The 19,983-nt window shown below is 37.0% G+C and overlaps 1 protein-coding gene across 1 annotated transcript in view; it reads right to left on the bottom strand.

Moving 5' to 3' along the window:
- Nucleotides 1–279: 279 nt before the first annotated feature.
- LOC104078669 (S phase cyclin A-associated protein in the endoplasmic reticulum-like) overlaps nt 280–19,983 on the bottom strand; it is a 36,477-nt gene continuing 16,773 nt past the window's right edge. Inside the window, exons 5-7 of the mRNA XM_009580391.1 lie at nt 4,803–4,994; nt 2,046–2,097; nt 280–374 (exon numbers count right to left, since the gene is read on the bottom strand). Coding sequence (XP_009578686.1) covers nt 280–374; nt 2,046–2,097; nt 4,803–4,994 — 339 coding nt within the window. The remainder of the gene's footprint in view (nt 375–2,045; nt 2,098–4,802; nt 4,995–19,983) is intronic.

Here is a 19,983-nt window from a genome sequence, read left to right as displayed (position 1 = left end):
TTTTATTTCAGCAGTTCTGCAGTGCAAGTACCACCACACCACAGGGCAGAAAATACCCAAATCAAGACATAGGATATGTGAATGAAATAAACTCAAATTATCAAAATTACAAAACAGAACTTGAAAGTATCTACAGTAGTTATGATATAAATAGTGCAAATTATATATCTACAGCATAAGTATTTAGAGTATCAAAAACTTCTCGGCATAGCCTTTTTAAGAGGGTAGTGGAACTGGTCAGCATGACAACGTTAGGGATTTCAAAACCAAATACAACACTTATTTTTTCAAGAAGAACTGTCGAGCTTCTTCCCAGGACTGGCGGGGAAATCTGTTGGACAGCTCAAGATAATCTTGAGAACTGAAAAATTTTTCTGTTGAAGACAGAACATAAAATTACCAAGTTATTCTCTCTTAAGATAAGATGGCAATAAAACAAGAATAATGAACACGCAGCCAATCTGAGATACTTCAAGTCATTTACTCCCCTCCCCCTTCCAAAAACTTCTCAAATCACGGGGTAACACTTCTGTGGAGCTAAGGACATTGAGGTTTGGCTTTAAAAACGGGGGCAGAGCAAAGGCTTAGATTTTTAAGCTGTTGGATCAGGCTCTCTGCTTTACACATCGGAACATTCTACGTCTTTACACATTTTACGTTCTCGGACCCACTAGGGACCGATTCAGCCTCGTTCAAGTTCGGGCAGCCTCGATGGCGCTCTCTCTGCTTAGCAGCTTCTTTTTCCACAAAGGGCTGTGGAGGAGTTTTGCTCCCTGATCCCCCCAAAGCTTACAGCATGATTACAAACCAGCTTCTACTCCTAGGAGTATTACTGGTGACATGAAGGGGACTACACATGCGTGCAGAGGTCTGCAGGGTCCGACCCTTTGAGGAGCATGTTGCAGCGCAGCACCCGACAATGAAGTTTGCGCTTTCAAGTTTTATTCCGAGTGGCGTTACTGTTCCCATTTGTTTTTTGGGGACACTGTCCTTCACATTCAAGTAATATAACAGATAAAAATAATCCTGCTTACACTACTATTAAGTCAGCTTTTTTGCAACGGAGGAATGTTTAGAAATCACACTCACATGTCACCACATAGTCATCTTTGTTTAGAAGTTCATTCAGTTTTAATAGTGCAAATAAAAAACAGTTTTCCACTTGGATTTTAGATGTTTCTTGAGCAGATTCTCATGCAAACACAATCCTGGAAAGTTTGTGCTGCAGACACTGCACGAGGCTGCTTCAGATTGAGAGGTATAATGTTGACAGTAAAAATCTCCATAAATTTATGTTCATTTTATATTTTATAATTTATAATTTATTTTTAAACACAAATCTTATGTTTTAGACCTAGAACTGCTCATCTTCTGCCAAACATTCAGCAAAATGGTGGTGGATTTCTGCTTGCTGTTAGGGAGAAATGACTGTCCGAGCGACGTACTTAATGCAAAATACGAGCGACTCAAGACCAGATTCCGATCAACACACTTGAATTTCAGACGTGTTTAATAAGTAATAATCATCTTAGCTGAGAATCTTTCAAATGTTTAGCCTAAAGAGGTTAACTGCATTTTACACAATATTTACAACAACTGAGGGGGGGAAGAAAAAAATCGCAACACTCCTGCCAATTGACAAACTTTACAGGATAATTACAGGACAGTATTTTACTAATTTTTGGCTCCCCAGGTGTACTGGCATGGCTGTGTGGCTTCTGCAACCTAAAACTTTTGAAGGTAGCCTTTGTGACAGCTAATTAAATATGTGCACGTACAGTATCACATTTTAAGACGTGACACCACATAGCATTTAATAAAGATTAACAGTCTGAATTCCTGATACGATGAGCAGCAGACTGGGACACATGTACGTTTAAGAATGTAAGCTGGAGAGCCTCTCCCCAAACTGTAAAATCATTTTGCAATTTACTATATTTCTTCTATCGTGATGCAGATTCGAAAAATTTAAATCACAGTAAAATATAGTATCTACACATTTTGTTACTCAAATGCTACTCTGTTGCATTTCATTGGAGACATACCCCTCTGCTGCGAAAACTGATTATCCATTTGGCCTGAACTCTGTGCAAAATCCTACGGGGGGGAAAAAACCAAGAAACCGGCATCAGGTTTTCAGATCTTACATCTGAGGAATTAAACCAACATTTTTAAGTCTTCACGGTCACTCAAAAATACTAATACTTTATGAAATCTGTAAATTAACAAACTCTGGCTTGTTTGCTACATATCATAACAGAAGACTGCCAGCACTTAAATTCTGTAATATACAATGGATTTTTATACCTTTATTTATACCTTTTTTGGAAAAAAAACAAACAAACCCCACCAACTTTTAATACACAACAGAAAAAACAAGGTTTTAATATCTTCTTAGGAAATATTTATTATCATGACTTTTAATTTAAGAGAACATTTACTAGAGCTGTGTTTCCTTAAAACAAACGGTGTTTTAGATTTATGCTCCTGACTCCAAACACACTCTTACAAAATTCTTGAGTTATCCCAATTTCATCAGCTGTGCTTCCCAGTGACCCGGCACTGAGGTCCTGATCTCCTGAGAGTAAGAGAAGTTCTTCCACAGAGGTGATTAGCTCTGGCCAACGCTGCAGCCAGCTGTGCAGCCAGCTGAGGTGCAGCTAATCTAAGTGCCCAACGCGATGTGCGATCCCTGCTGCTATCGGACGGGATGCTGCGTCCTCCGGAGTCAGCAAGGACACCGACTTCGCTCAGAACAATGTAGGATTATGGAAGTCAGCTGCCCCAGTACGGAGAGGGCTTTTAGGATCCTCTCTTTTGTTCGAGTGAGTGTTCACTGAGCAGAGACGGTATTATTTGATATAAGAGAGAAAATTTAGCAAATCATGGATACTCCTAAATGTTTTTTAGTTATTTCAGCACATCTAGAAACAGAAGTAACAAAAATAAAAAGGATGATGCAAAACTTCAGATGGAAATAAATCTGTTGGTAGGGAGGTATAACGTGGGTCGTTGTAAAATCCAGCAATCATTTTCCTTTGATTTGCACTGCACACATTTAACACACTGTATTTAAGCGTTATATTTGTACACACCACCAAACTTTTACGTAAATGGGACTTCTTTTTGCATTCCCTGGCACAGGAAGAATCTCATTTTCTAGTCACGGGGAAACATTTTACAGTCTTTCCTAAACCTTCCACTGAAGCAAATGAGATATTTGCTTGACAAACAGCAGCGAGTTGAAATAAAAGCACAGAAGCCAGTCTCTTCTGTGTGTGCGGGTATCTGAGCATTCCTTGGTTCCTTTCAGAATCGTTCTCTGTGTGTGTGTGCGCACATGTGCAACATTTGGGATTAGATTTTAAAATGGGTAAAATACTAAGGTACCAGCGAAGTCAGCAAAGACAGGACACTTTACAGCACACAAGGATCTTCCATATTTTAATATAACAATTTTTTTAAAAGCCTGCAAGAATAGTATGTGGATTTGGCATCTGAGATATACCTCTAACTGGAAATCAAATTAATAACGTTGATCCTTGTAAATATACTTACACTTTGCTGTAGTTACTGGGGATTTAAATGTCATTCTCTCTCTTATAGCACAGAAATCAAGGTAAATAACCTTAACTATTCATATAGGGAACACTCTCTCCTCCACTCTCATGTTTTTTGGCTGAAAAAAACAAACTAAACTTGCTGCATTTACTTGTAATGCTTAAATTATTTTTTGCCACTGCAACTTCTACACTGAAATCTGTAGTTTCACTATAAGAAAGTCAAAGTAAAAGATGAATTATAGCTTTGTATTTAAGTTCATTACCATATGGCAAATTCTTTTAATACTAAGTTCCAAACTTTTTTTTTAAAACTGCTATGCAATTATTTTAGTATTAAAAGGATAAAAAGTAGTTGCACTCAGAAGTTTGATGTTATGCTAAGACTTTCAGTAAATATTTAGTTCTTCTGCCTTCTCTCCCAAATCCGTGCAGCCTACCCTTGGACTAGCTGTAAAGCATTAGGAAAAAGAGTTTGACTAAGGTTTCTGTATCAACAACAGTAACTCTTACGTGACTGATACAGAGTTACTAGACTCCTAAAAGCATATTATTTTTTAATAGTAAAGCGTTTACGAAAATTGCATTTATTCATTGGAAACAGTCAATAAAATATATGGAAAACACGAGGCATGCATAAAATCTGATACGTAAAGCACAGCATATAAATTTAGACAAAGGGAACAAAAATGCTGTAAATCCTTATTCAAAACAGGATTCGTAATGACCTCAGTGGCTTACTGTCAAAAATAAAGATTGCAAGATTAGGCCAGTAACATATGTTCTGTGTATTTTCTGCATAAAATATATACACTTCTGTTCAGTTCTCTCTGTAAATCTATTGTACGCAGCACACAACTGTACGTTTGTATGTAAACATATTAATATACCGATTTCAGATATGCTATATGTGCAGTAGTTTTTAAAAAATAAATATTTTAAGAATTGTCTTGTAATAGCAGGATCTACATCAAATCTTCCTAGCATGTCCAATAATTTTAATGAACACAGGATTCTGCATGTGATAGTGAGAACCTGAACGACTCGGTAAGCTTTCAGTGTTACAAGATACTCAAGCACAGGCATAATCTGTGGTTTGAAAAGAGCTGCAGAGAATCTTAAAGTACTTCAATACTGTTTACTTGTTTTACTTAAGTCAAATGATTTCCACATACACAGCAAAGGCGAGAAAAACTGTTGCAGTTATCCTGCACGCCGCTGTTATGTTACTTCAATAGCTACCTGAATGAACGTGGCGAGTAAAACACAACTCATCTCCTGCTCCAGGATGATCTTGTTCTGAGGGTTATTGTAACAAGCAGCTATTAGCGAAGGGAAGAGCACTTTGATTAAACGAGGATCACTGAAATACTGGAAAGGCAACTGGCATAGTTTTTGCAGCACCGTGGGGTGACGGCCAGATTGTACAATGATCTGAAAATACAAACGTAACAAAATTAAAATACGTGCTCTATCTGTTCTTCTCTTCCTGTTAACCACCAAGGGCGTTGAAGTCATGCTAAAAAAATGAGCATGGCTGAGGAGTAAACACTAAAAAGCTTATAACATTTAGTCCAAATAACTTCTGTTTTAGCATGCAAGTATTATTTTTATTGCAGAGGAACACAAAGAATGTACAGCTGTGAAACTTCTTTTGCCTGTATCACCCAAAAAGACAGGAAGTAAATGAGAAGTGGATTAATCTGAAGATTACAATAAGATAGATCATGTAATACTTTTGTTCAAAAGACAAAGAATTATAGCAAAGGGACTATTGTAAGTTAGAGCTACAAAACAAAAAAACCCCAACCCCTGCCATTTAAACACAGTAAGCATGTCGGGGGTGGGGGGGGGAAGAGAAATCAAGAAAGAGATCACCAGGACTGTAAAAACCCTCCCGAAGCTCGATCATCCTTTGCTAGAGTGCTCTCTGGCAATTAGAGAGGACTCTGTTTCATGGTAGATGTCTGCCACGCATTCTCAGGCACCAAAAAGAAAAGGTGATTGTAAGCTGCACAGCAAGGAGTTTCAGTAAGTAGAGACTCAGAAAGATCCTCCCATCTGTATTTCTTATCTCAGTTTCTATCAGTGCCATTGACTCTAAAAGGAGAATTGTTTAGATAAATGGGACTGTTGTCATGAAGCAGGCTAAGTTTACAACTGTGTACATCTGAAGAAATAAGGCAATGCTATTACTGGTCTCCTGCAAAGGAACCTTTCCAATTTACTTGATATTCTTATAAAGTCTTTGTGATAAACTAAAAAATGCCAAAATCGGATCTGTTCCAAGTAACCTTGATTAGACAATTATAATATGAAAGAGCTGTTTGACCCAAAGTTGGCTTTTCGGCATAGGAGGAAGCTCCTATAAGGTTAGAACACTGTAAAACTTAGGGTCACGACTGTAAATTGTACTTGGAAAAACACAATTTTACAGGTACACACCCAGACAAGACTGCATTCAAATTAAAACCAGAAGGACAGAAAGAAGCAGTTGAGACCACGGGAACATAAATTACAGGGATTTACAAGTTTTCAAAGCACTTTTAACAATACCTTCAGAGCACACTCTCAGTTGATAATGCAGTTCAGTTTAAAAACAAGATCAACAAAGTAATAGTCTGCATTTTTTTCAGTTCACCAGCCAAAAAGACATTGAAAACCTTTCAAAATACTGGTAGAAATGTCTTCATGCCCTTAAAGACAGGAGGAATTTTTAAGAGACAGCCAAACATGTGACAGTTAAGCATACATTCAGACATTGTTTTGAGGAAAGTATCACTGATGCATTTGGATGATTCTAAACTTAACTATCAGCTACCACCCTGTAAGCAAGGGGGTGCCTTTCGAGTCTGTCATTACTGTTTGAATTTTAAATTAACCAGAGTGGTTATTATATAAATCTATGTTTTTCTATGGTAAATTCTACAATCAGAAAAGTACTTGAAATCATTTGTAACTGTACTAAAATAACTACAATTGGTATTTCTGATCCAGGACAGAACAACAGAACTCTTGATTTCTCTTTAACGGCCACTGTACACTTGATGAACAGACAGAGGAAAAGAAGTTTTTGGGACTTCTCGTTTTTCATTTCACACTTCACTTCCTTTACCTGTTCTAAAAATACCATGGATAATTAGTGAACTCTTGCCAAACTAACAGTGCAGATACCCCAACAGCTTTCATAGGATTATTATTTGATTATCTTTCTCTTTTCAACATTTTTACTACTATGATGTTATCAACATTAAAGATAGGAAGGTATATACAAGGGCTGCTGATTGTTTCAATCTGGTATTTATCACATGTGGAATCAATTTAATGATTTTAGCTCATTGTACTAATGCAGCTACTAAACCTGATACACTGTATTATGTACTCTGAAAAAAAAAAAACATGAGTCACCCCTTACTGGAAAAAACCCCAAACAAATAAACCTCTAGCAGAGCACGTATTCCTTGTTTCACTGTCAAGTGGTGGAGAAAGTGAAGTCCAGCACTTGACTTAGCGATAAAGAACAATAAAGCAAACAAATGAAAACCTTGCCTATGACTTCTTTACCATGGAAAAAGATGTCTCTTGGCTTGTTTGGTTTGTGTTTGTTGTTTTTTTTTTTCCTCTTTTTTTTTTTTTTAAACCGTCACTTGGCTGAATGATCCCAGGGAGTTTTGGAGGCCTGGATAGTCATCTTAGAAAATGCTCTAATAGGAGATACAAACTCCTTACTGAAATCCAGTGCAGAAAGCTTGCTTTTCCTCCTGCCACATATTGGAATCCAGACACATTTACCTAGAATGAGCTTTTCTTGTTGCTCTCTCTCTCTAGTCTGAAAGTCAGATATGCCTGTCAAACGTAACAAGATCCTAATTAAATCACCGCATTTCTGTACAGCCAAGCATTTAAGCACCTGCTTAGCTTCAGATATGTGCCTAGGTTCCATTAATATTTGCTTGTGGTTTTCTTTTTCTGAATTGAGACCTCTCTATCAAATTAGTACAAGCTATATATATATTTTTTTTTAATCCAGAGCAGGCAACTCACATTAATGTTTTCTATATTTCATTAAAAATTTTGCCTACTCTCAAAATTTATAGATATTCAGACAATTTTATTGGTTTTGCCTGTGCTTAGCTTAAATAAATTCCAAAGAAGATGCACCTGCTTAGCTTAGCTTATTTTTGGCCCAACACAGTAAACATTAGAATAACCCTCTGTAGATCCAAACTACACACAGGTAAGAGATACAGCAAATACGTTTCTGAAATCCTATTTCATGATGAATTAATGAAGTTTTTCTTTGTGCTACCAGCCAAACTCAAGACCTTGACACATATCAGAGATGGAGCCCCTGTTACAGAGCACGGTGACGTGGTTTGGGGTTAGCACACCAGAGAGCACTGGCCAAGGGCACGGTCCGCCTTCAGTGTAAAACCCTGCCGAAAATGAGAGGCTAGAGCATTTAAAATCCTTTACTGTGCTGAACTGAATCAACCTCTACCCCGAATAAACTGGTGGTTATCAAGGCTGCACAATATATGCCAGTCTAATATCTGATTTTGTTTACTTTTAACCTTTGCTAAAAGTCACCTTTAAGAATACAATTTTCCCTGCTTGGTCTCTGACTGAACTTCCAGCTTTCCTACACCATGTATGCTGCGCCTACTGAATCCGCACTTGCTGACTGTCCAGTGCAATGACTAATGTGATGACCTGTGGGAACTTTTTACTGAGCAACACCTTTCAAGGTTGCCTATCAGTTATCTTCTGTCACTCCCACCAGTTTATAGCCTTCTGCAGGTCCCACTAATTTGCTTAATCTCCAATAGCCAGAGGGTCAGGCACTCTCTTCTGCCCTACCAGGCAATCCATGCTCCCGTGTGCCTCTTTGGAAAGTGCACTCTGCACTCCGAAGTGCAATAACCATCCTGATACACTGTATCAGTACTTCTGAAGTTTATCACGTAGGAGAGCATGACTCAGGATTTCTGAAGTCTCTAGATGGAACCCATTTCTTCAGGTTTACTTGGGCCAATATTCACTAATAGTATATTGCTTGGCCATTTGCTGCAATTCTTCTAGCTGTGAAAGTCTGAAGCAGTATAAAGTCAGTCTTTCAAAACAGACTACAATGACAAAAGCCAGCAATATGCCACGCAGCACTTGAGCAATAAAAAAGGACAATCAATCAAAAAAATTAAAAGCTCCTTGTGGTATGGAACAGTAATAAAATTGTGAGGGGAACTCATCATTTTGCTGGGAGATAAGGCTTCCCCTGTCACTGAGGTAGGGTGTCTGGCTACAGACCTGAGATGACTGCTGGAAGGATATTCCATCCTGGACTCTGCAGGATGTCCTTGTGTTCCCACCAGGACAGCTCTAGCTGCTGCTTCCCGGCGCCTTGCAAAGGAGATCCTCCCAGGACTGAAGGCCTTTGCTAGGGAGCTAATAAACCACATGGACCCAAACAATTTGGGTACAATTTTCCTCTGGGTAGCAAAGGGGATGTCGCAGCTCATTTAACTTTTCTGTGAAGTTCTAAGGGCCCCAAAATAACTTTCTGATGATCCTGCAGGAATGAGAATCATACGAGTGCGACTCCTTTCCTTGCTTGCAAGGGCAGGGAGGTAACCGCTGGCATACACAGGGGCAACCTTCGCATGAGAACTAGCAAGGGAAAGATGTTTTGGTGAATGCCTCCTAATTCTATTTACATACCGTATATACATATTTTTGTCTTTCACTTAATCTTTCTCTATACTCCTTTTATCATGAATGAAAACTACAATTACTTTTAAATGCATATGTATGAATTTTTGTCAAAGCAGGGTAATAAAATCTTCATAACTAATAGGATCGAGATCTTTTGAATGATACAGCAATGATACAGAATGTATCAGCAGTTACATGTCAAATCAGAAGTAAAATCTTACCAAGTCAATGGTTAATTTTACAAGAAAATTAAAATAAGAATCCCCTAGTCTTTGAAACTATATCTTCATAATCAGGTAACTGAGTTTATAAGCATCTTGTAAGTAATAAACAGGATTTTCATTGAGAAAACTAAAATGTCAGCCAGGAAGTTGAAGAATGACTGTATGTAAAATATTGGACAAATATTAGCCAAATTGAAGAGAACTGATAATTCATATATTCATATCATTCATATATTCCTATGTCCTAATTAGACATGTAACGTAGATGCATGCTACTAATTTTTCAAGAACTAGTAGTTCAATCAAATTGCCCTGTGAAGATTTAAATTTTTTTTTTAACTATGGAGTAGCATTTTTGGTGACAATCTAAATTTCTGTTTCCAAGTTGTAATTGCACACATTTTACATACGTAAAGCATTTAAAAAAAGAAAAACTAATTGAATTTAAAACTTTGCATGCAACCTTCCAGAGATTTAAAGAAGATTATGATCAGAGATTGGTTTTCAATGGTTCTATGCATGTATGTTAAATATTGTCAGATATTCTTCTACAAGTAACAAAAAAAATGGTTCAGTCTCAGATCAAGAGCTTTCCCACTCCTCGTGTACTACGCAAGGTTAGTCCGGGATTACTGCAGAGTGGAAGTGCTGATTTTTAGAGCAATATTTAGTCTAGTTCTACTGATGGATTTAGGTTTTCTTGTTTCACTTGGACATTTGCAGCTCTGGAAAGACATAATTCATGTCAGTTATTTCTGTCCATAAAAACACTGGAATTATCTTTCAAAGAGGCTAATTAATTTTCTGGTCAGGAAGAACAGAAAGCCAGCAGCAAGTTTTTTGTCTGTGCAAAGGCAAAACAAGAACTGAGAAGTGAGTATTCAACTGATTCAGAAAGCCAGGTTCTCAATGAACTAAACTGTGCTAGACCAGAGAATCATAATATTATAGAATCAATTATTACCATTTACTGAAGATTATTCATACATTTAGGAAGCTACAAGACATTCATCACACGTCTAAAATGACAATAATATTTACCATTCTATTCAATTATTTCCTCAAAGGTTGCTTCCCCCCCACACTACAAAACAGTAATTAAAAAAATCTCATCACAGTATTCCAAGTTAAAAATGAGTTGGTTTAAGCCTGGTAAGAAGCTGTTCTCCTCCAAATAGTTTGTGGACAGGTTATCAAGTCCAAGCCTAAGCCCACAACAGGGTGTGTTTTTAATTGGTCAAAGCAGCTTCCCTAGCTATCAAAGGAAGTCGCCGAACAAGATGGTGCATTTGCTATGAGACATTCACCACATCCATTTCGGCGTGGCAAGCAACGCTGCCAACAGTAACCCACTGTTCCAGGGTCCTTTAAGTCCAGGGCTGGGGGACACAGCTGGTGCCGGCCCTTGGAGACCTACGGGTATACACGAGAGCCCTCAGCCCCAGGCTAACTCAGGAACGTGGACAGGTACTTCCATAATTTTTGTTTAATTTCTGGGAGACTTGCTGAAGACTTTTCACAAACATAACTGGAAGACATGATTTAAGTGTAGAAAGTGTAGAAAGACTGTACGTGGGTACTTTTCATAGCAGATCCTGTAACTTATTTGAGTTCTTGTTTTCATTCTCTTGTGTTGCCCCATGATTTCCTTTATCACAAATTTCCCATTACCATTAGGGCAATGATTTTGCAAAAGCGTATTTTTTGTTAAGCTGACACTTCACTGAAGTCACCAGTAATGCTTTTGTACCCAAAGGTGTACGGGTGTGCTTTCCACACGACAAATAACAGAAAAGCTCACAGCAGCCTGGATAGTCGCCCGCATCTCCCCTAGTAGCCACTTGGTCACTCTGCCTGCCAGCTCACATTGCCTTCCAGAAATCAACTGCACAAACATATCAGAAGATTTAAAAAATGAGTGTCTTTAGATGTTAACTTGATCATATTGCCTGCTTATTATTTCTATTCCTTTTGCTGTATCTTAACATTATGTCATGGTCGATGCTGTTAAAATACGCGGTATAAAAATGCAGAAACTTTGGGAGCAAATGTATTGCTGGCATCAATGGCACTGCTAGGGCACAGCCACCATAAATTAGACCTGCAGGGGTGGTGGGATGTCCAACTAAGAAGGTAGAGACAATGTCCAGCAACTCTCAGCTGCCATCTGAGCACCTGGAACTGCACATACGCTGCCAGGTCTCCCCAGTAACAGTGGAAACACTGTGGCAGAAAAATAATGTGACTTACGGGTGCTTTCTGTAGCCTATCAGTTTCTTTCATCCATGGAAGAAAGGAAAAATTGCTTCTTGCTGCTTAAAGATAGCAGAGAAAGGAGAAAGATTGCCAAGGAGAGAACTGAAATCTGTAGCCACAAAAAACCCAAATGTCAAGCTTTGAACAGAACCTGACAAGTCATTTAAGTGCTCCGCTCTCTTGTGACTAACTCTGCACGACAACGTTGTGTTCTTAGTATTCTACAGTCAGGCTGGTGTTTTTTAGTAATTTTGACCAAGTATTAAAAGTTGTAGCTCTTTTATCAAATGAAAAGTAAGACAAAATTATACGAATGTGAAGTGGATACAGGAAAATGGCGTTGAATCATAACTTTGTAAAGTTTGAAACTTCCTGCAGTGAAACCTTCCTCAGCTCTTGGAGACAAAAAACTGCTAATGAAATGGCATCTTCCACAGGTACTTAGAAACAAATACAGCGATTATCACTGTAAGCTGAATTAACTTTCTAGGAAAACGTCCTTCTCAATAGAATTTCCTTTGATTTTTATGAAATGAAACATTAAAATGTGCTCTTCTACTTGACTGTGCTCTTCTGCTGTAATGTATTTCACGTTCAGATGCAATTTTCTTAGAGTAACTCAAACTAAAAAGCTAATGATTCTCTGAGGGGTACTTCTTGCCTTTTCCACTGTCTCGTATGACCTATGGTTCCAAACTCGAACATAGCCATTATAAACATTCGGATCTTAAAATTGTACTGTTGGTATGGGAACTATTAATGTTTCTTTTCCATTTATTTATTATTTATATAAATGTCAATTCTAATTTGTACAATCAACTAATTACTTTACTGAACAGGAACTGAAATGCTGTGCATCTAATCTCTGTAACTACAGAGTATTCCATCAAACCGTTAAATCCTTTTGTTTGATGTCAGGTTATTTATAACTTTGTAAAAGAAATAAGTCTTTCTATTAGTAGTCCAGAGTTTCTCTTCAAAGTTAGATCTGCATTATTTCTTTGCTTCTATATAAACAGATCCCATACTGCTAGTATTTAATCAGCAGAATATGTCACCACTTAGGCTCTTCTTCTGTTTTAAGGTTTCCATTTTGCAAACTCCACTATTGGCAAGGCTCTGAGCAAAGAATGTTCTAAATTCCTCCTAACAGTTATCAGGAATCAGAGCACCACTTCCATGCAAAAACAATGTTCCAGAATGCTACATTCAAACTTAAAAATAAGAATTTTGTCTATTTGAAAAATTCCAGTGTATATTTTCTTAACATCACATGTAAGCTTTCAGAGAGAAGATAACAGAGTTCAGAATTAACATTAGTCTTTCTATAAACCACATTATGAGCATTGTCCTTTTAGAGCTAGCTCTATGGTTTAAGCACAGATTCAGTGGTGCTCTGTGTACACATAAAGAAAAAACTATCTAAGCAGTTTCTGTAAAATCATCCTAAGCCATTTGAGCATTTAGGATAGAACAATGGCAAATACATGCACAGTGATGCAGTAAAGATGTAAAAATGCTTATCGAAAGTGATGCTAGTGGGAAATCTAGATAAAGAAGTTCTTTATACATAGCTCTTGAAAAAATGTCACCCAAAATGAAAACTAACAAGTCACCTTAGTTATAAGACAACAAATGGAGTATATATAGATAAAATTCAGCAATAAATAAATAAATAAATAATATTGACCAGATATTGTAAAAGATAAGCTCCATTACAATGTGATGAGAGGAGAATGGAAACAATTTTAATACGCATTGAGGCTATTTGTGAATTTAACACATGCCCAGGCTATAGGATAAAATAATAATCTAACGCCTGAACTAGAAAAGGTATTAAGGAAAAGTCTAACTTCAGAAATGATAGCATTTTAGCACTTAACATATTAACATAAAAATAAACATTTAAACATGTGAAGTTGCTCTCATGCTTAGTATTAATCATATACTTATGTACCTTGTTAAATTGAAGGGTATCATTGCTTTCTAGAAAATGGTAAGCTTCATAGTTTCCAAAATAATGTAACAGAAGATTTATATGTTTAAGTGTTGGCCTAATAATTTTTAATCAGAGGAGAGTATTATTATACGTCAAACGTATCGAGAAATACATATATTCTGTAAGCTCAAATAAAGAACCCATCATGCCATGTCTCAAATCCTTAGGTATTATTTTGAACACTGAAATGATTAGAATTATCCCCTGCAGCCCTGCGCCATTTTTGAAGAATCATCTTCCCATTTAGATAACATCTTCAACTTCGACCATGTACCGCTTGTAACTTTAAGCTGCTGCTTTGGGCATGATTCTCTACTCATTTACGCAGGTGAAACTCAGTTAATGTGAATGAAGAATTCTTGATTTAAAGGCTAGAGAAGAAACAGGACCTTAGTCAACAGAAGTTCAAACAGACTATTGGCAGAGGTTTCTGCCATCATCCTTGCAAACAGCTCGTTTGGGTCAAAATCCCCAGAAGGTGTGAATAATTAAAATATTACAGTCTAAAACAAGAAAATCTTTTTGTCTCTCTCAGAGCATTCTCTTTCTTCCAAAGCAAGCATTTTCTGTCACTCTCCAAAACCCCACTTGCAAGTAAGAATTTTTATTACTAGTACATTTTGTCTTCTGTCTTCCACAATAAATGTAAAGGGTTTGTGAAAATATCTGACCATCCACTAAAAAGATTGTGAAACATTGAGCCATTGGACATGCTACAGAGCTAGCTGAGGAAAAGCTTCAAACAGACAGCACGAAAATGTACTCTTCTGCCATGAAAAATGTGCTACAATTTACCCACCGCTAAGGGGAGAGGAAGATGAGCAAGATTTTCCATAGTACTCGCTCTGCAAGATTTAATGCATTTTATTTTTTCTTTATGTTTCAGTATCACTTCAATCAAGCGTTACTTGAGCTGAACATGATGAAATGGGTTTGGGAGACTTCTTTGGGCCTCTTGCAGGCTCCCACCCTTAGAGCAGCATCCAAGTGCTCGGAACAACTGTCAACTGCCCGAGCCCAAAGCTGTGAACACAGAGCAGGCTGGCGTCCTCTCTGCGTGGGGCCAGCGGTGGTGGGGACAGTCACTGTGGGTCTGCAGAGACTTGGAAAACTTATAGTTTATGGGAGAAGTACAGGGAGTTCCCTCACACATGAGGCGAGACAGACAATAGCTCACAAGGCCTGATTAAATATTTGCAGGCTTTTAGACTTTGTTTTAAATTTCTGTGTGAAATTTAGTTCTCATGAAAAGGAGAGACCGACAGGCTGGGTGGGAACGAGGCAGAGCGAAGGCAGGCGTTGTGCAAGCTTCTGTGTCCATCTCCACCAACGGAACCTCCACCGGCCAAACCCATAATATTCCAGGCTCAGGTCTTAGCTGAGAAGAAACTGCTTATTAAGCAGGATTATGCCAAACTCTGTGGTGTTTTTTCGATGTGGACAAAGGTCCACTGGGGATTAAGCTGAGACCACCAAACTCTTTTTATTCCTGACCCAGGAATAAGATTAGAACGTCGCTCTCCGGAGGTGGCATTAGCCGATTGCTCTCACAATATCGCTAAGTTTCAGTTACGAACTATATCTTAAGGCTGTTGAAGGTACTGGCTTTTATGACATTGGGAGCTAAGTTTATTCTTTTGTGTTTACAGTTGAAGAATAAGACAATAAGATAAATCCAAGTGCATTCCTTTCTCATGTTAATTCCTATACGCCCTCTCTTCCTCTCCTACAGGAATCAGCCAGCCATCACAAACTGAAACTAAATACACTTGATTTCATGTTGAGTTTTTCTCATATTAAATTACCTTCCCACACCCTCTCAAAAAAGAAAAAAAAAAGAAAAAAGATTATGGGATGCATTTTGGAATGTTAGAAATACAATTAAAATGTGACATGTGAAATACGCAGTCCCACATGCTCCTGTTGGATTTTATCTACTTTGTCATAGATCATTCTTAAAAAAGAAAAAGTTGATCAGTAAGCTCAAATAACAACAAAGGTGTCTGACAAATTACCTAAGAGGCATCCCCACTTTTCACCGACTGCCTAGATAGGAATGCCATCTTTTGTGAAGATACTGGTTCACTTAAGTGAATTTATGTGGTCTGAGTACGTAAGGCTGACAGAGGAAAAGTATACATTACAGATCTGTTTTAATTTACTCCATTTTAACTTGGAGAGTTTAATCCTTAGGGGATTTTTTTTTCACAGGCTGAAGTGCTCCTAAATGGCAGGCAAGACTACAACTTCACAGGAATCACTCACTTGCCGAAATCAGCTATTCCACAAAATTTACCAGGCATATTTTTTGTTCAAACCTATAAAGCTTTAAAAGTTCGGGGTTTTTTTTGAAACGTTTGAAGAACTAAACCCACAACCTCAACGTGAAATCCATACTCCTAAAAATCCCTCCTCTGAAAAGAAACTAACAAAATCAGAGTTAAGTAATTTCAGATACTATTTACTTACAAATATGGACATTAACTATAGGGTAACTACCAATTCCTGCATCTTTACTCTCGTGTTCTATTTTCAAAAACTCCACCTACCAGATTAAAATTGTTCCAGGCACTCCATAGCCCCAAAAGCAACACAAACAATGAAAGTTTAATGATGGCCCCTAGTAAACAACCCATATGGAAACTCTACATAATATTTTTATAACTATTCTTCCAAGTTTTCCTGTCAACTTCTGATTTTCACAATTTTTCCATTTTAAAAGTATTTTTCTTTCTTCATATTAACACCAGAGGAAACTGGCCACATACTGAAACTCAGTACACACTAACACTGTCAAAAGCGCAAAATAATTTAGAAGGCAACATTTAATCTATAGTCACTTTGTAAGTGTCCCTTGCAACCTAGCACTACTTGTAACCATAGTTAGGATGCATGTCATATATATGTATGTGATACACACTTACTGTGGGATAAACTGTACTGCTATTTTATGAAAGAAGTAAGACTTGCCACATGAAAAAAAATGCTAAAAAGTAGGAAAATATAACTATAAGCCAATCCAAAAAAAAAAAAAAAAGGAGGAAAGACAATCTCAGTACGAAGCCTTTCTTGGGGACTATCTACCGTGTTTTCTTTCTGCTGGAAACGAGTAATAAATTTCACGAACCTTTCAGAACTGTGCCTACCATACAATATTTTAATTTCTTTGAACATTATATTCATACCTGTGATTATGCTGTGTTATGTTTTATACTTTAAGACACGAGAAATTCCTCTCCCAAAATACCCTGTAATCTTACTGTTCCTTATTCCTTTAACTGGAGTAAGCTGGTATGCCTGAAACGTGTTTTGTGATAAATTTTCCACATCTATATAGCAAGGGTAAACTTCTAGTGAATGGTACTATTAAATCTAATTCCATGTGCTTCTATTTTCAACATATGGATTATTAGATATTAACATTTCAATTATTTATAAATTTACAATAAGAATAATCTACCCTTCTTATGGACACGACTGTCTAGGGGTAAAAGGTTTTGGAGTGACAGAGAAATAAGTTAGTTAGACTTACGCAATTGGAAGACAAGCTTTTGGGGATGAAATGGGAATGGTTTGTGTATCCATTTTTTTCCAACTGCATTGGTTACTCTAAGAGAAGTTCTTCTACCCACATACCCTAATTTTATAATTAATTTTTCAAAAGCTGCACACACACACTTTTCCCTAGCTCTTTCACAGATACTTTGTTTTGCAATCCGTATCCTACATATCCCAAAAGTTAGTGAGATTCTTCTAGAGCACTCTAAATACAGTGTGTGTCAAAGACTGAAAGAACAAAAGCTATTTTTATTTAAATAAACGCATAGCAAGACAAATGAACAATGCAACTTCTTTTGGAGCCTGTCAGGCAAGATCCTGAGTCTGAGGATCTGATTTGTGATGACTTTTCATATGAAAAATACTCACTAACTGCAATGAATATGGAAAGATTTTTATTCCCAATACAGCAATGTGAAAGAAGCCAAATCGTCTGTCATTCATGTTAATTTAATTACGGGACCACATTCAATTATCCAATATAATATGCAAATGAAGTGAGTTGATAGCAGATGCTAATTATATTCATTATAATAATTAAATCAAACAATGAAAGGGAATAAAAATGTAATGAAATAGAAGGATATTTTTAATTAACAGGAATTTTGATTAGAAACTGTAATCCTATAGCCTGATATAGTATGATTGGCTTATTGCAAGATTGGACATTATTTTTATTACGCAGTTTAGCTTTACATGTCTATCCTTGGTATCATGGGACTTGTTTTCGTATGTTAATAGATTAAATGGTGGCCAAACCAGAGAATCAGTTTCCTTGCTCATACTTCATGCAAAGCAGATGCCTAATAAAGCCGCGCTCCGCTATGGCATGATTACAGAAACCCTGTCTCATGAAACGCAGGCTGTCTAACTCTATAGTAAACAAAAGTTCACGTGCCGATACAAAACAGACAGTGCAGTTCAGGCTTGAATAATGATGTTAAAGTATTTAAAATATTAAAGAAACACTCTTTGCTTTTTGAAATTTTCAGTTTCATAACTGATTTATTTCTTCAGTGACAGCAGCTGCCCTGAAAAAGCTTTATGAATGTTAAAACAAAATAGGAAAAAAGGAAACGAATATTACTAATCCATTGTGTGGGCAGAGTCAGCAAGATCATAGTCTTTTTAAAAGAAACAGAGCAAGCACTATCAAAACACTTAGGAATGCGTTCCTTAGGAATCCATTGTCCTCATCATTCCTCGACAGAATCACTTGGGCCTGGACCAAAAGCCAACGGTGGTGAAAATGCTAACTGGGACCCCAGCCACTGTCTCTGCATGTGTGCAGGACCCACCGTGAGGCCCTCCTCGTATTTGGGGCTCCTGGAAACTGCCGTGACATACGAATCTCGAAGCTATATGAGAGAAAAGAACTTTCCTTCTTAATTTGCCACTCAACTAACTATAAAGACTTTTACAGACAGTGTAATAAAACCAGACAAACCTATATTACATTAAATGATTGGCATATGATGCTCTTGGAAGATTTTCTTCTATGAATGTGAAATACTTAGGAAATTGCCCTTTTATTATTTTGACTGCATAGTGGTAATAATTCACCTACTTAAATCACAGTACTACTACAGAAGGTCAATGTTGAGGTTGACAGGCTGTAAAATTTCCTTTTTAGAAACCCTTTTCTCCAAACTGGGAAACTGCAATTTTTTTTAATAATTAATGCCTTTTTTTTCTTTATTCCTGTATGCCGTTTTCGATATTTATCTGTTGATGTGGGTAGACAAAGGAATCACAAAAGGCACACCGAAAACTCCAAACAACTATTTCTTCTTCTTTTTTTTTTTTTTTTTTTTTTTGAAAGAGATTTGGAAGGAATGAAAACATACAAAGGTTTGTAATACGGAATACAAATTTAGAGAGGAAAAGACTTATCTGAACTACAAACATTTCAAAACAAATGTACATTTGACTGCAAGAATAATGTGAATCTGCTTTGAAATACGTTAGTTACTGACTCCTTTAAAGTTTGTTCAAATACTGAATAAAAAGAACTATCAGGCTCTACGGAAATTTGTTTTCATAGCTCAAGTCTGGTGTATCTATTTTTATTATGCAGTTCTTTCCAGGAGTTCAAGCCTACTATTTGAAAGCTTTCACAGTGAGACGAATTTTTTATTTTTAGCGGGACTCTGCAGATGATGAACAACGAAAGGAAAAATTGGAAGCTCATAACATAATAAAAAATTAAACCATAACTGAATGAATAGAAAGCACTTCTCTTTTTGTGAAAGGCATCATGTATTTATTGGAAGTCACAACACTAACAGCACCTGAAAATAATGACCGTAAGCAAGTCCCACTGCCTGCCTAGTAATGAAAGGAAAAATACTTCCTTTTACTAAAAAAAACCTTCCCCGCATTTTGTAAGTACCTGAGTGAGCAATCCTTCAGTTTTTCAAAATGTTTTTTTAAACAACAAAAAAACCCCAAACCAAAATACTACTTCCTCAGTTAAAAGCTTATCAAATAGGAATATCAGAAATTAAATAAAAAGTTAAGCACGTCATGACATCTCTTGACATAGTGCCACCAAAGCAAACCACCGTAAAAGACTGCTTTTAGTGTATGAAAAGTACTAACATATCGTGGTTGTTTAGCCAAAGATCTAAACTTGACTCTCAGAGCTGCAGAAGCTACCTTTTAATCTTGAAAA

The sequence above is a fragment of the Fulmarus glacialis genome, unplaced genomic scaffold, assembly GCF_000690835.1.
Source record: "Fulmarus glacialis isolate BGI_N327 unplaced genomic scaffold, ASM69083v1 scaffold38246, whole genome shotgun sequence".
Lineage (NCBI taxonomy): Eukaryota > Metazoa > Chordata > Aves > Procellariiformes > Procellariidae > Fulmarus > Fulmarus glacialis.
The sequence above is the reverse complement of the archived record's forward strand: the minus strand, read 5'-3'. Positions and strand labels throughout refer to the sequence as shown.